Raw genomic sequence first — 12,828 nt, forward strand, 5'->3', positions numbered from 1 at the left:
GAGTCTTTTTAAAGGGGGAGGCTTCTGCTTCCTACAGAAGGCGGGAAGATGTATTTTTTTTAAAGTTGGGGGGGAGTGGGAGAATGGGACTGTTAAAACCTGTCCTCTTTAAGAGATCAAAGGGGAAGCCTGCTGTGTTGGCCAAACAGCGGAGAAAAGTCCGCTTCTCTGGACTTCAAAGACCAAGGTGCTTATCAACTCAGTTCCCTTTTCTCAGGAGCTTGAGAAGTCCATGAGACCCTGTTGGTGAGGGGGCGGGGCTATCTGAACCTTAACAATCACTAGTAGGCCACAAAGTGAATTATGGTGATCAGAAAGTGCAAGGGAACTGTTCTGCAATGTATGTAGAATTCCTAACATGCCTTATAGAATTTGCCAATATGTTCAGTTAATAAAGATATTAGAGCAGAACAAATATTCTGTTTTTTGCTTTTATAATTGAGGAATAGTTTCAGGAGTGTAGAATTTATCCATCAACTAAACAAAGTGTTGCTATGAATCACTGTGTTAATCGCTGTGGCTGTATCACATGACTGCCAAAAAAAAAAAGAAAAAGGAAAAAAAAAAAAAGAAAGGCTTGAGCACACGAATGCCCTTAGCTTCACCTTTCAGTCAAAATAGGCCCATCTGATAGGCTCAGGCACTGGGTCATTTGATTTTGACCTATGAAGACAGTAATTTTTCCTGTTCTTACAGTGTTTTTGTTTTTAGAATATGGACTTGGGGCCTTTTTGAAAAGTGTGAATTCACCTTTCTTTCTGTTTCTGATGTTCTTGTATAAGCACACGAATGCCCTTAGCTTCACCTTTCAGTCAAAATAGGCCCATCTGATAGGCTCAGGCACTGGGTCATTTGATTTTGACCTATGAAGACAGTAATTTTTCCTGTTCTTACAGTGTTTTTGTTTTTAGAATATGGACTTGGGGCCTTTTTGAAAAGTGTGAATTCACCTTTCTTTCTGTTTCTGATGTTCTTGTATAGCTTTGAGCTTTGGCAGAGACTGAAAGTAGAGAAAGTTTAAGAGAAACTATCTTTTTTGTAGTACTGGAGATTAAACCTAGGGCCGCCCACATGCTAGGTAAGCACTCTACCACTGAGCTATATCCCCAGTTCTCTTAATTACAAAAGTCTCACAAAGCTGCCCAAGGAAGCCTTGAACTAATTATAACTCTGGCTAGCCTTTAATGTTTTTTTCTAGATCTTTGTGACTTAAAAATCCTTGCTAAATATTTATTAAATTACATTTTCTTGTGGGTATATGTGCATTTGAGTATGTGTGTATGGTATTTACCTATGTGTGTGCACTTCCATGTGGAGGCATGAGGATGACACTGGGTAGGTATCTTGCTTTATCACTCTCTGCCTTATTTCCTCAAAACAGGGTCTTTGAAGCTGGAGCTAGACTGGTGGTCCGCAAGCCCTAGCCATCTCCTGTCTCTGCCCCACCCCCAGCACTGGGGTTATGAGGGCACGCAGGTACATCTGGTTCTTTGCATGAGTGCTCATCACTTTAGCTCAGATTTTCAAGCTGGTGCATCAAGTACCTTTAACCACTGAACTCCGCTCCTAGCTTTCAACTTCTGATCCTCCTACCTTGGCTTCTCCATGAGCTGGAATTAGGAGTCTATGCTACTAGGCCTGGCAACAATTTTTCATTTTTCAAGTTTATATGTATGTGTGTGTCTGTGTGAGTACCCGTGGAGGCCAGAAGAAGCATCGGAGGCTGAGGAACTGGAGTTACAGGTGGTTGTGAGTCACCCAGTGTGGTGCTGGGACTTGAACCCAGGTTCTCTGGAAGAACACCAAATGTTCTTAACTGCTGAGCCATCTCTCCAGCCCCCAACAGAACACATTTTATATGCATGTGCTTAAAAATAGAATATCCTCAGCACCAACAAACAAAATCAAAATTATTAAAAATGTAACAAAAATAAGAAGAAATAAAATATTGACCCACCTTTTGTAGATACTTTGCTTTCTCCTCAGATTCCTGAATCTGTAGGGCTTTAGCAAAGACACTTGTTTCTTCTAGAGGAAATAAATCAAATTTGAAATACCCTTACAATTTTTATAATAATATTGCTATGAAATTGAATAAGGGTTAATAGAATAGAAAGGGACACACAAATACATAGTATTGAAGATTTATGACCAGATTCATAAATAACTGGAGACTGAATTAATTAGCGATGGCTGGAGGAAATCTCTAATCTCTTTAGATGAGAGTTAAGTGGGAGTGGCGACAAGTAAAGGTCTCTACAGAGAACATGTCTGTAGGAGCAGAGATTCTAATCTCTACACTTCTATTCGACATGTTACAGAAATTTAGTTATGATCCTCTGGATAAGTGTGTGTCCCAGAGCAAGCTGTTTTAGGCATGCAGCTGAGAAAGCTATACCTCTGTGTAAAGTTGTAGACTTGTCTTTGTTACTGATTTTCTGAATAAACTAGCATCTAGCTACTGAAGGGTATTAAACTTGGTACTTACTGTTATGATCAAGGGGAAGGGGCTGGGCAGAACTTTTCTCTAAGAAATACGAAAGGAAAGTAAGTCATTTGCAAAGACCACAGCATCAAAGGAATTTGAATTTTCCATATCTACTAATACCATATAAGAGCACTTTAACACAACCCAGGCCTAAGGGCTCCTCAGTCAGCAAACTTGGTTCCTAAAGCTGACTTGGCTTGACTTTAGGGCTTTAGTTTGAACTCACTAAGGTAAGTACTACCTTAGATTAATCCACACAGTTTGCCAAGTAGAATCCACAATTTAAGTGACACTCAGGATGTATTTTTACATGTCACAAGGATTCTTTTAGGGTGGAAGAACTGCTGGAAAGTTTCAGGAACTATACATATATGTGTACCTGTTACTATTTGTATATACCTTGCAGATTCCCATTTTAGAATTAGGTTGGGTAGTTTCTCCTGGTAACTGGAGAAATTCCCTCCAGAAGCAGGTGCTTCACTTACCTGACACAAGACTCTTAGAGGTCCCCGCCACTGGCAGACGCTGACTGCTGCCTCTTGTCAGTACAAGCTGAGATTCGATAGGGGGATACATGGATGCCCGGAGCCAGAACTGCTTAGCCAAGTTGGCATCCTGCTCTGAGCAGCCAGAGAACACCAGTAATCCGGGCAAGCAAATTTCAGGGGATTCCCTTTTGAAGCTTGGATCGGCACTGGGCCCCGTTTCCATGGTGACTCAGGACGCGTCCCTTAGCTCCCCCCCCCCCCAGGAGAACCGTCAAGTTAACAGTCACCGCAGGAAAGCCTTCATTTTCCGCAGGCGTCGTTCCTCCAGCTTCTGCTGAGATCACAGGCTTCACCGTCAGTCGCGCTTGGCGTCAAAGCCTCAGCTTTGTGGTGTCCTGTCCTGGAGTCAGCGGAGGGGCACTTTAGCCTTTAAGATCCCAAGTCAGCGTCCCTTTCTCCCCGCAAATAGCTGAATAAAGTAACATTTAAAGAGCCCCCCCCCCCCCCCCCCCAAAAAAACGCTTCTGGACAAGCTTGCCAAGGGTCAAATCAGCATCCCAAACCGTGGAAGTTCAGTGTCAGCACTGGAAGATTCATCAGGGGATTAAAGTCCTAGTCCACAGCAGGGGGGAGAAGTACCCATGGATATAGTTTTTGTGACCTTTCTTTCCAAATCTTATTCCAAATCTTAGGAAACAAGTTAGATTTCAATTGTAACTACATTTACTGATCATGCCCACCCAAAGTTGCCTAGAGTGCAGCCGTTATTACCTTATACCCCCCTAAGTGGACTGAGTTCCCCCAATGAAAAATTATGAAAACATTTAATATGCTCTATAAAAGGGGCTACCAAGTTGTGTGAAAGCTTTCCCTGGAGATTTTTGTCAATTTAGGAACAATTTAACCCTTTCAGTGATTGGCCAGTTAATCAGTTCAGGGATTGGCAAGAATTCAGATGGACATCCTAAAGCCAATTTTGGAAATAGACAATATCCATAACTGACGTCTTCATGGTGCTTTATTCTTCAGATTGTAATTAACAACATAGTGTCAGAGAAAGTCCAAAGATTGATAATTACAAGTCAGAAATACTCAGACCTGTCAGATAAGGGAAAAACCTATTTCCCAGTATTTCTAAAGAAGAAATCATTGGAAAAAAAAAACACATATTGTACACATCGCCTACTTAGCAGCCAAGTGCTAGTTTCCCCTTTGCCTACACTTCTAATAGGTAATAGATGATATCAGCATCTTCCCGTTGCACAGGCAGCTCAGTCGGACGAATCTCAGTCTTTTTACCTGGCCGTGTGGTTAGTGATTGGTACTACCATCAATCAGCTAACTACACTGCCTAGTAACTAGACTCAGGCTGCAGGCTCAAACTGGTGTTCTCAGACGTTGGTTGTGACAGGCAAATCACTGGCTAAACTGTGGGTGACTTTGGTCGCTGGCTTGAATGTCCCACTCAATAAAGTAAGGGGGACACAGTGAATTTATGTGGGGGGTCTCCTCCAAACAACAACAAACTCAAAGCCAGTCAACACTGACTTCGCTTTCTTTGCATGACAGAATCTTCTTGCGTTGACTTCTAGACATGTCTAAGGACTGAACCGGCCCTTACAGAAAGGAGCCCGCGGGTCTGAAGGCGACTCGCACTTTGACACCCTCCGGGCTGCCACTTGCTGACGCATCCTTCTCCGGCTTCAGCTTTTGGCTCTTGGACTCCGCCCGGCTGCCGCAGCCGCTTCTCCTTCCGCGCGGCTGCGGGTGATGCTGTGCCTTGTTTTGATGGCAGTGGAGTTAGTGATTGTCAGCACCGCAGTACAATCAGCTAATTACACTGCCTACAAACCGAGCACCGGGCGCCCGCTGCTACCGCAGGCGAAGGTCCGCAGTGCCGACTTGGTACCCGGAGGCACGGCTCGCATCCCTGGACTCCGTGGGTGATGCAGCGAGGGCGCCCGGGGCTCACGGGGACCCTCCCGCGGGGTGGCTGCGCAGGCCCCGCGTCCCCAGGTGACCCGGGCTCCCTTTCCCAGCTATCGCCCTCTGCCCCCGGGACCCTCCCTCGCAGTCCGGCTCCCCTGGGTTCCCCGGCCGGATTCCTGCTTCCCTCCCGCCGGGTCTGACCCGCCTCGGACAACTTCTCTTCTGTCGCTAGCCCCAACTCAGGAGCCGGCTCTCTCCACCCCGTCGCCCCGCAGCTCCTACTGGCCGAATGACCGTGGCCGGGCGACCAACCGCCCTTGGAACCGGGTGGCCGAGGGGGCGGGGCGGGCGCCGGTGGGGGAGGGGCGGGCAGAAGAAGCTGCCAGAAGGGGCAGTGGGCGGGCCCCTGCGGGGCCTCCTGGGAAGAGGCCTGGGGGATGGGGGTACGGATGCTTGAAAAGTTTCTGTGCCTGGGGGAGCAGAAGGGGCAAAGACCTCCATCTTTCCTCCGCTATTGCCCAAGGAACCCCCAAGCCCACTCAAAGTTTCTTCAGATGGCCTCCCAGGTACCTGAGGCTTTCACACCCGCAGGACAGGACCTTATCTCTTACAGGGCCCTACATGGGGGCAGGGGTGAATCTTCAAGTCAAATAGTGAACCGGTCGCCTTAATAGGTCAAAGTGTGGCCCTTTTAAGATCAAAGTCACAGTTCTGTGCTTGCAAGATGAGCCTTGAGGAAAACTATTTCTACTTCATATTCTGTTTAAATGCCTGTTAATACATTGAGTACCCTCTGAGGACATTTGTTCGGTCCATACAGGGATTCTAGGTGGTAACACACATTGTTTACCATTCCAGACAGTATAAAATCACCAAACCGATAGATTTTACTAATAAAAATAGATGGGGGGAGGGGGGTTGTCAATGAAAGTTGCTGGGCCAGACAACAATCATGGAGGAGGTGAGATCTGAGTAGGTCCTTGAAGCAAGAGTAGATTTGGGCATTCAGAGTGAGGTCTGGAAGCCTGAGAGACAAAGTCTTGTAATAGTTACATTTTCCTTGCTCTTACAATTTCACATCTGATAATGTGGATGTGTTTGTGTATATTTGGAATAGGATGGGCAGAGGGGACGGTGACAGGATTTCTGGGTGATCTTCACCAATACTTCAAGTTACTCTTTCCTCTTTTTAATCAAATTAATGAGTGGAGAGAATAAGGAATATTTTCTGATTACAAATTTTGTGGAATTCAATAGGAAGTAGCCTCATTAGATGGTGGTGGTCTTCATGTACGCAATGTAATAACACTCTTCATTGACCCAGAAGAACTTACAGTCCAGAAAGGAAAACTTCCTAGCTATACATTGATTCTCTAAACCCACCAAATGGTCTCGGAGATGCCACTAGTAACATGAACAGGGGCTAATAATCTGGATCATTCAATACAAATTCCAAACTCAAATCATTAAAATCCCAAGAATGTCCCAAGAATGAGCTTGAGTACATAGCATTATCTTTGAATATGAAAGACAGCATATATATTTTTCTTCAAAGGCAAAATTGTTCTATGAACACCAAAGTGAAGAGTAAGGAATCAAAGTGAAATAGAAAATGCCAGTTAATTGAAAAATTAACTTGCAAAAGACATCATTCGTAAATAACTGTATTTTATATTCATTCTTCCTGTATTTGGGGGAGGCACAATGTTGGATGCTACAAAAACAATCATTTAAATGACTGCATAGGGATAAAATGAGTAGAAATAGCTGCCATCCCATTAATAAGATTCAGATTTATATATTTTGTGAGGATATTGTTACAAAATCAGTTCTTTCAAATTTTGCTCACTTTTACTCCATATATTTAATGCTTCCACCTAGCTAATGTTGTTTGACCATTAGTTGCATCTTAAATAATCTTACCTGAGGTTGATTGCTGCCGTCCAAGGCTATAGCCCCACTAGACATCTTGAAATTTAGATTTTAAAAACTTTTCTTCAAAGATAATGAAAGAAAAAACCTCTCATATAAAAAGTCATCAAGATGCATTATTTGATTAAGTAATTAAAAAAGTTTTGTATGAAGTACAACCAAAAAAGCAAAATGACAAAAATGTGTGTGGTCTAGTTCTATTTGAGAAAAAAAAACAAAAAAAGAATGCTTGTTCTTAGGATTGCTGTTGATATGGCCTGCAGTTACTAGAGAAACTCCAGTGCATCTTTGGGTCATGCCTAGGCATGCCTGGAGACCAGGGAGACCTATGATTTAATCTAAGTAAGAATGCTTACGGTAGTTAAAATGCCCAAACAGAAGATTGCATTTGTGTTAGACAGCTCCCGGAAGGCACCTTGCAGAGGAACTGTTGACTGTTTTAATTTATGGGCTTTAGGTGATCAAGGAGACAAGGAAGGACCTCTGAGGAGATGGGGTGGGGCTGGCAATTTGGGGGTAACCAAGAGAGTATCAAAACAAAAACTTCTTACTTTAGTTTGGGAAATTTTTATTGGCTTAATTTACTACTTTTAGATAAAACATCTAGATAAAAGGCTAGAGAGGTAGAGACAGCCTCCTCCCCTTCCACACAAGCACACCATTTTGGACAGTTGCTGGTTTTTTTTTTTTGAGACAGGGTCTCTCATGTAGCTTAGGCTGGCTTTGAACTCCTTATCCTCCTGACTCCACCTCCCAAATGCTGGGATTATAGATGTTCCCCACTATGCTCAGCCATTTCTGCAGCTTTTGAAGGATATTGTTAAGGAAGCAATAAATGAAGAATGACACTAATTAGAAAGTAATAGACTTTATCAGCTTCTTTTAAAACTTATTTTTAAAATGCATAGTCTTTCCTAGGAAATAAAACCATGCTTTTAAAAAATATTTTATTTATTATTTTTATTTTACACGTATGTGTGTATTGCCTGCGTGTAGGTAAATGTACCTGTGTCCTGCAATGCCCACGGGGACAGAAGAGACTGTTGGATCCCCTAGAACAGGAGTTACAGGCAGTTGTTAGCTGCCATATGGGTGCTGGGATTCGAACCCAGATCTTCTGCAAGAACAATCAGTGTTCTTACTGCTGAGCCATCTCTCCAGCCCCTCCCCCATGCTTTGTTTTTTTTTTAATGTAGATTTTCAAATGTCAGATATTAATGCTTACTTAGGAACTAGTTTATAAGTTGAAGCAAGACTAAACTGAAGTCAATTTAGTGCCTTTGAAGAACTACAAATCAATGAATCTGTTTAATTATGAGAGGGGATTTTCACTGAGCTGAAATGAATTACCAGCAGTTTTTATAACCCCCATGTTTTGTGTTCCATTTCATTGTATTCTCATTAGGAAGAGTGCACTAGATTCTTAATTAGCTTCTTGTTATACTTATTGATTAATCAATATTGTTGCTTTCAATATAAAATGTTAATTTATCTTTTAGGTACATCAGAAACAATGTAGGCTTCATTTTTTTTTTTTTTTTTTTTTTTGGTCTTTTTGAGACAGGGGTCTTCCCCGCAGCCCCAGCTGGCCTGGAACTCACTATGTAGACCAGGCTGGCCTTAAACTCACAGAGACCTGCCTGCCTCTGCCTCCCAAGTGCTGCGGCACCACACCCAGATAATAGGCTTCATTTTTAAAGATGCTGGAGCTCGTAGTTGAGCTCATCAGTAGGAGCAAACATGTTGCATATTTTCCACCTCTAGAGAATAGTCTCCAGGGAGCTATGGTCTAATTGGAAGGATAGACAATTTGTATACCTAGATGATTAATTAAGGGAGTTAAATTACGTTAATCATATTAACACATGATAATAATATATAAATTAATATTCAGATAGTTATATTAATGCATCAATGAGTGCTTATGTATTATATTTATGCCAGATATAAATGTATTGAATGTCAAGGTTAGATTAGTAAATGCTTCAGGAATCCTGAATCCTACTGCCAACAAAAAAGGATAAGGAAAATCACCAAAGACTAGAATGAAGAGAAGGATACCTAGAAAAGACAGGGTTAAATTAAATCTAGGAGGAGGTAGGCCAAGGAAGACTTGAAATGTTAATCCAGGGACTTTTAATATCATTCTTCTGGAAAGAGAGCCCCTGATGCATATAAAGTATTTTTTTGTTTTATGGAGGTCAATGTAGCATAGATTACAAAAGGAAAAAAGAGGAGATTAAAATTCTATTTAGGAGATTATTTTAATAAATCTAGATATGGAGTGATGGGGGAAATATGGGATAAGAGAGATTTTATGAAAGAAATTTTAGAAGGGTGGTTAACAATTTAACAAGATCAACTTCCAGCTTCCAGTGACTAGTTGGGGAGCTGAGGGTAACGAGTCTAGCCCGAGGATAATTACAAGTTTGGGTCTAGGCAAACGTAGGTTTAGGTTATGGAAGAACCTGTGATGGAATTAAATATTTAAGCTGGGACTCTGAAAATAGGCCAGTATTGAAAAGAGCGATTTAGCAGTTTTCTGAAACTGTGATAAGTTAAATCCATAGAGTTGAATGATGTTTCCAAGGAAGGTTTGGTAGTTTATTCTTTATCCATCTGCCAACACCTGGTCCACTCAGGAAGGACACAGTAGGTGACAGCGATATACTATTCTTTTTTTGGTACTGACATCGAACTTAGGCACATGTTTAATAAGACGGTCTTCTCTAGGCTTTGTGTAGACAGAATAACTTCCCTGGCCATTGGTTGCTTCTGCCACTTAAACCTCAGATGGATTTCCTAGGTTTGTGAAAGCAATTTTAGGGTTTCAATACAGCTAGCTAGTTGTCTAGATGAACACTGTTGAAGAAAATGTATTTTCCTTAAGAGCCGTGGCATGCGTTCTTTAACCCCATGAAGCCAGAAGGAGGAAACTACCTTGTCAACTAATTTATCTAAAAGAATGAAAAAAACTTGTTCCATTCTCTTAGGCATCAATCCGTGTGCACTTATTTTGCTTTTATTTTTACTATATTTATTTAGCCCTTAAGCCTTTTTGTTTCCTGTCTAGAACTTATATGTGGTTTAGCAATTTTATAACTCATTTGTTATCTTTATGTCCTCTAGACTCATAAATTATGTCTCAAGGATTTCATCATGTTTGCATTTAGTTAAGTTTATAGTGTTCCTTTCTCTCTTAGTTCATCTACAGCCTGTTTGAATTTCAAACTCAAATCTTGCTTTATGGGTAAAAATCTTCCATGGTGTCTCCAGCTCATCTTCATTTTGTCTCTTCTCTACTTCCTTTTGAACTTAATATATTCAGTTGAGCAATTGGTAATTTCCATTTCATGTAACTTTTGTTTTGTTGTCTTTTGAGACAAGTTTTCACTAAGTAGCCCTACTTGGCCTGGAACTTTCTTAGGCCAGGCCAGCTTTTGCTTTCTGAGTGCTGGGCTCAAAGGTACACATGGGACTAGTATCTTCCATGAATGAAAGTATCATTCACCTACCCTCCAACTTTATTTTGAATTTATTACTTAATTATAGCAGCATAAAATGTGGATACATGCACAGATACATTTATTCAATTAGTGTACTACATGTATAAATATTTTCTCCCACTCTGAATTACTTTTACTGGGCTATCTTGGTTTTTAACTTAAAACTTGAAAATTTGTTTCAACTCTTAATGTAATTTCCTTTAATTGTGGTTTCAAATAATGAGTTTGAGTTATATATAAAAATATATGAAATCAACTCATTGTTGATATATATATATAAAATCAACTCAATATATATAAAATCAACTCCTTGTTTTATAAAATGGTGCTATTTACTTGTACTGTTATCAGGAGATACGCTTCCACTGATAGGAGGGAATTTTTGCTAAAACATCTATATTCCCCCACTCTTATGTGGCATGCATTTGCAAATGGATAGGTGAGCCTAAAATGGAACTTATAGGACTACTATAAGGAATATTCATTTAAATATGGCTGATTATAATCCTGTTTATTACTTCAGAAATCCAGCAAATTTAAAGTTCAGTTTAGATATGTTGAAAATAATTTCTGTAGCAGATACCTGACTACCCATATTTACTGAGGTACAATATACCTCATAGCCAAGGTGCACAATCAGCCCAGGTGCCTGTCAATGGACAAGTAGATAAATAAAATATGGTCTACCTACACAATAGAGTAGTAGTTATCCATAAAGAATGAAATCATGTCATTTGTAGGAAATGGATGTCAAATTAAGTAAAATAAGCTAAACACAGAAAGACAAGTATCATGTTTTTATTATTATTTTTATTTTATGAGTATGAGTGTATTGCTTGCATATAGGTAGGTACACCCATGTCATGCAATGCTGGCAGAAGTCAGAAGAGGGTGTCAGATCCCCTGGAACCAGAGTTACAGACGGTTATTAGCCATCATGTAGGTTCTGGGAATTGAACTCGGGTCCTCTGCAAGAGCAAGCCAGTGGTCTTAACCACTGAACCATCTCTCCAGCCCTGTATCATATATATTTTTTTAAATCATATGTGGCAACTAAAAAAAAAAAAAAGACATGACAGTAGAAGAGGGTTTACTAAGGATGGGAAGTTGGTGGGGGAGGGAAGAGACGGACAAGAGCAAGAGAAGACAGGGTGAATAGGACTAAAGCATGGTATGTGTGTGCATGAAAATGTCACAGTGAAGGCCACTGATTTGTAGATATGCATTAATAATTATAATAATTAGTTTGCCCATTTTTAAATTGATATAAGCATAAAATACTTCATTTTTAGAGATAAAGTTTAACTAACACTAAACAAATTTTCATACTTTAAATTTTTTTGAGGATTTTATACATGAGTACTGTATTTATATCATTTCCATCCATTCCTCGCCCCCCTTCAACTGCTCCTGTGTTCCTCCCACTTCATCTCAAATTCATAACCTCTTCTTTGAATAGTATTGTCATCCCCTTCCCACAGGGTCTATGGAGTCTATTTAGTATTGATCTTATGTACATGTTTAGGGATGACCACTTGGGATTTGATAACCCATCAGGGAGCTCCTTCTTGGAGAAAACTGAATCTCCCTCTCCCAGCAGTCATTGATTGCTTGTAGCTCCTAATCTAGAGGTAGGGCCTTGTGAAATTCCCCCCATCCATGTAAACTAGTATTGTTATTATGCATGTCTTGTTTAGGCAACCATATTGTTGAGATTTCATGGGTGCAATCCCGTCATGTCTAGAAGACACTATCTCACAGGAAGGTTGATCCACTGACTCTTAACCATCTCTCCAGCCCCTTTCTTCAATGTTCTCTGAGCCTTAGGTATAGGTATTGCCTTGTAGATGTGTGTCCTAGTTTGTTCTTTATTGCTGTGACAAAATACTCTGACTACTACCAACTTGGGGAGGAAAAGGTTTATTTAGCTTACATATCCCAGGTCACAGTTTATCTAGGAGCCCAAGGTAGGAACTCAGGGCAGGAACCTGGAGCCAGAAGCTGGAGCACAGACCATGGAGGAATGCTGCTTACTGGCTTGCTCCCCTGGCCCCTGCTCAGCCTGCTTTCTTATGCAATGCAGGCCCACCTGTCCTGGGGTGGCATCACCCACAGTGGGCTGGGCCCTCCCACATCACTCATCAGGAAGACGCCCCTCAGACATGGCCACAGGCCAATCCAATAGAGGAAATTCCCAAATTGAGGCTCCCTCAACCCAGGTGTGTCAAGTTGACACTAAACCTATCCAGCACAATTGACTCCTTGTCAACTTGACACACAAACATCAGTATTAAACCATAACTTTCCAATTTCTGTCCCCAAGATATGATGTTAATATCACAACATAAGACAGTACAACCTTAAAACCCACAGTCCTTAAAAAATCCAAACACTTAAAAGTTCAGTCTCTTTTAAAAGTCTCTTAACTGTGGGCTTCTGTAAAATCCAAAACAAGTACTCTCTTATTTCAAAAGGAAAGGATTTG

The 12,828-nt window shown here is 41.1% G+C and overlaps 1 protein-coding gene across 1 annotated transcript in view; it reads right to left on the reverse strand.

Annotated features, from left to right (window-relative positions):
* CUNH11orf88 (chromosome unknown C11orf88 homolog) overlaps positions 1-3,215 on the reverse strand; it is a 29,905-nt gene extending 26,690 nt beyond the window's left edge. The window contains exons 1-3 of the mRNA XM_008832806.1: positions 2,974-3,215; positions 2,489-2,527; positions 1,958-2,028 (exon numbers count right to left, since the gene is read on the reverse strand). Coding sequence (XP_008831028.1) covers positions 1,958-2,028; positions 2,489-2,527; positions 2,974-3,199 — 336 coding nt within the window. The 5' untranslated portion in view covers positions 3,200-3,215. The remainder of the gene's footprint in view (positions 1-1,957; positions 2,029-2,488; positions 2,528-2,973) is intronic.
* Positions 3,216-12,828: the final 9,613 nt, after the last annotated feature.

This window comes from Nannospalax galili, unplaced genomic scaffold, assembly GCF_000622305.1.
Source record: "Nannospalax galili isolate Female #2095 unplaced genomic scaffold, S.galili_v1.0 scaffold335, whole genome shotgun sequence".
NCBI classification, from domain to species: domain Eukaryota; kingdom Metazoa; phylum Chordata; class Mammalia; order Rodentia; family Spalacidae; genus Nannospalax; species Nannospalax galili.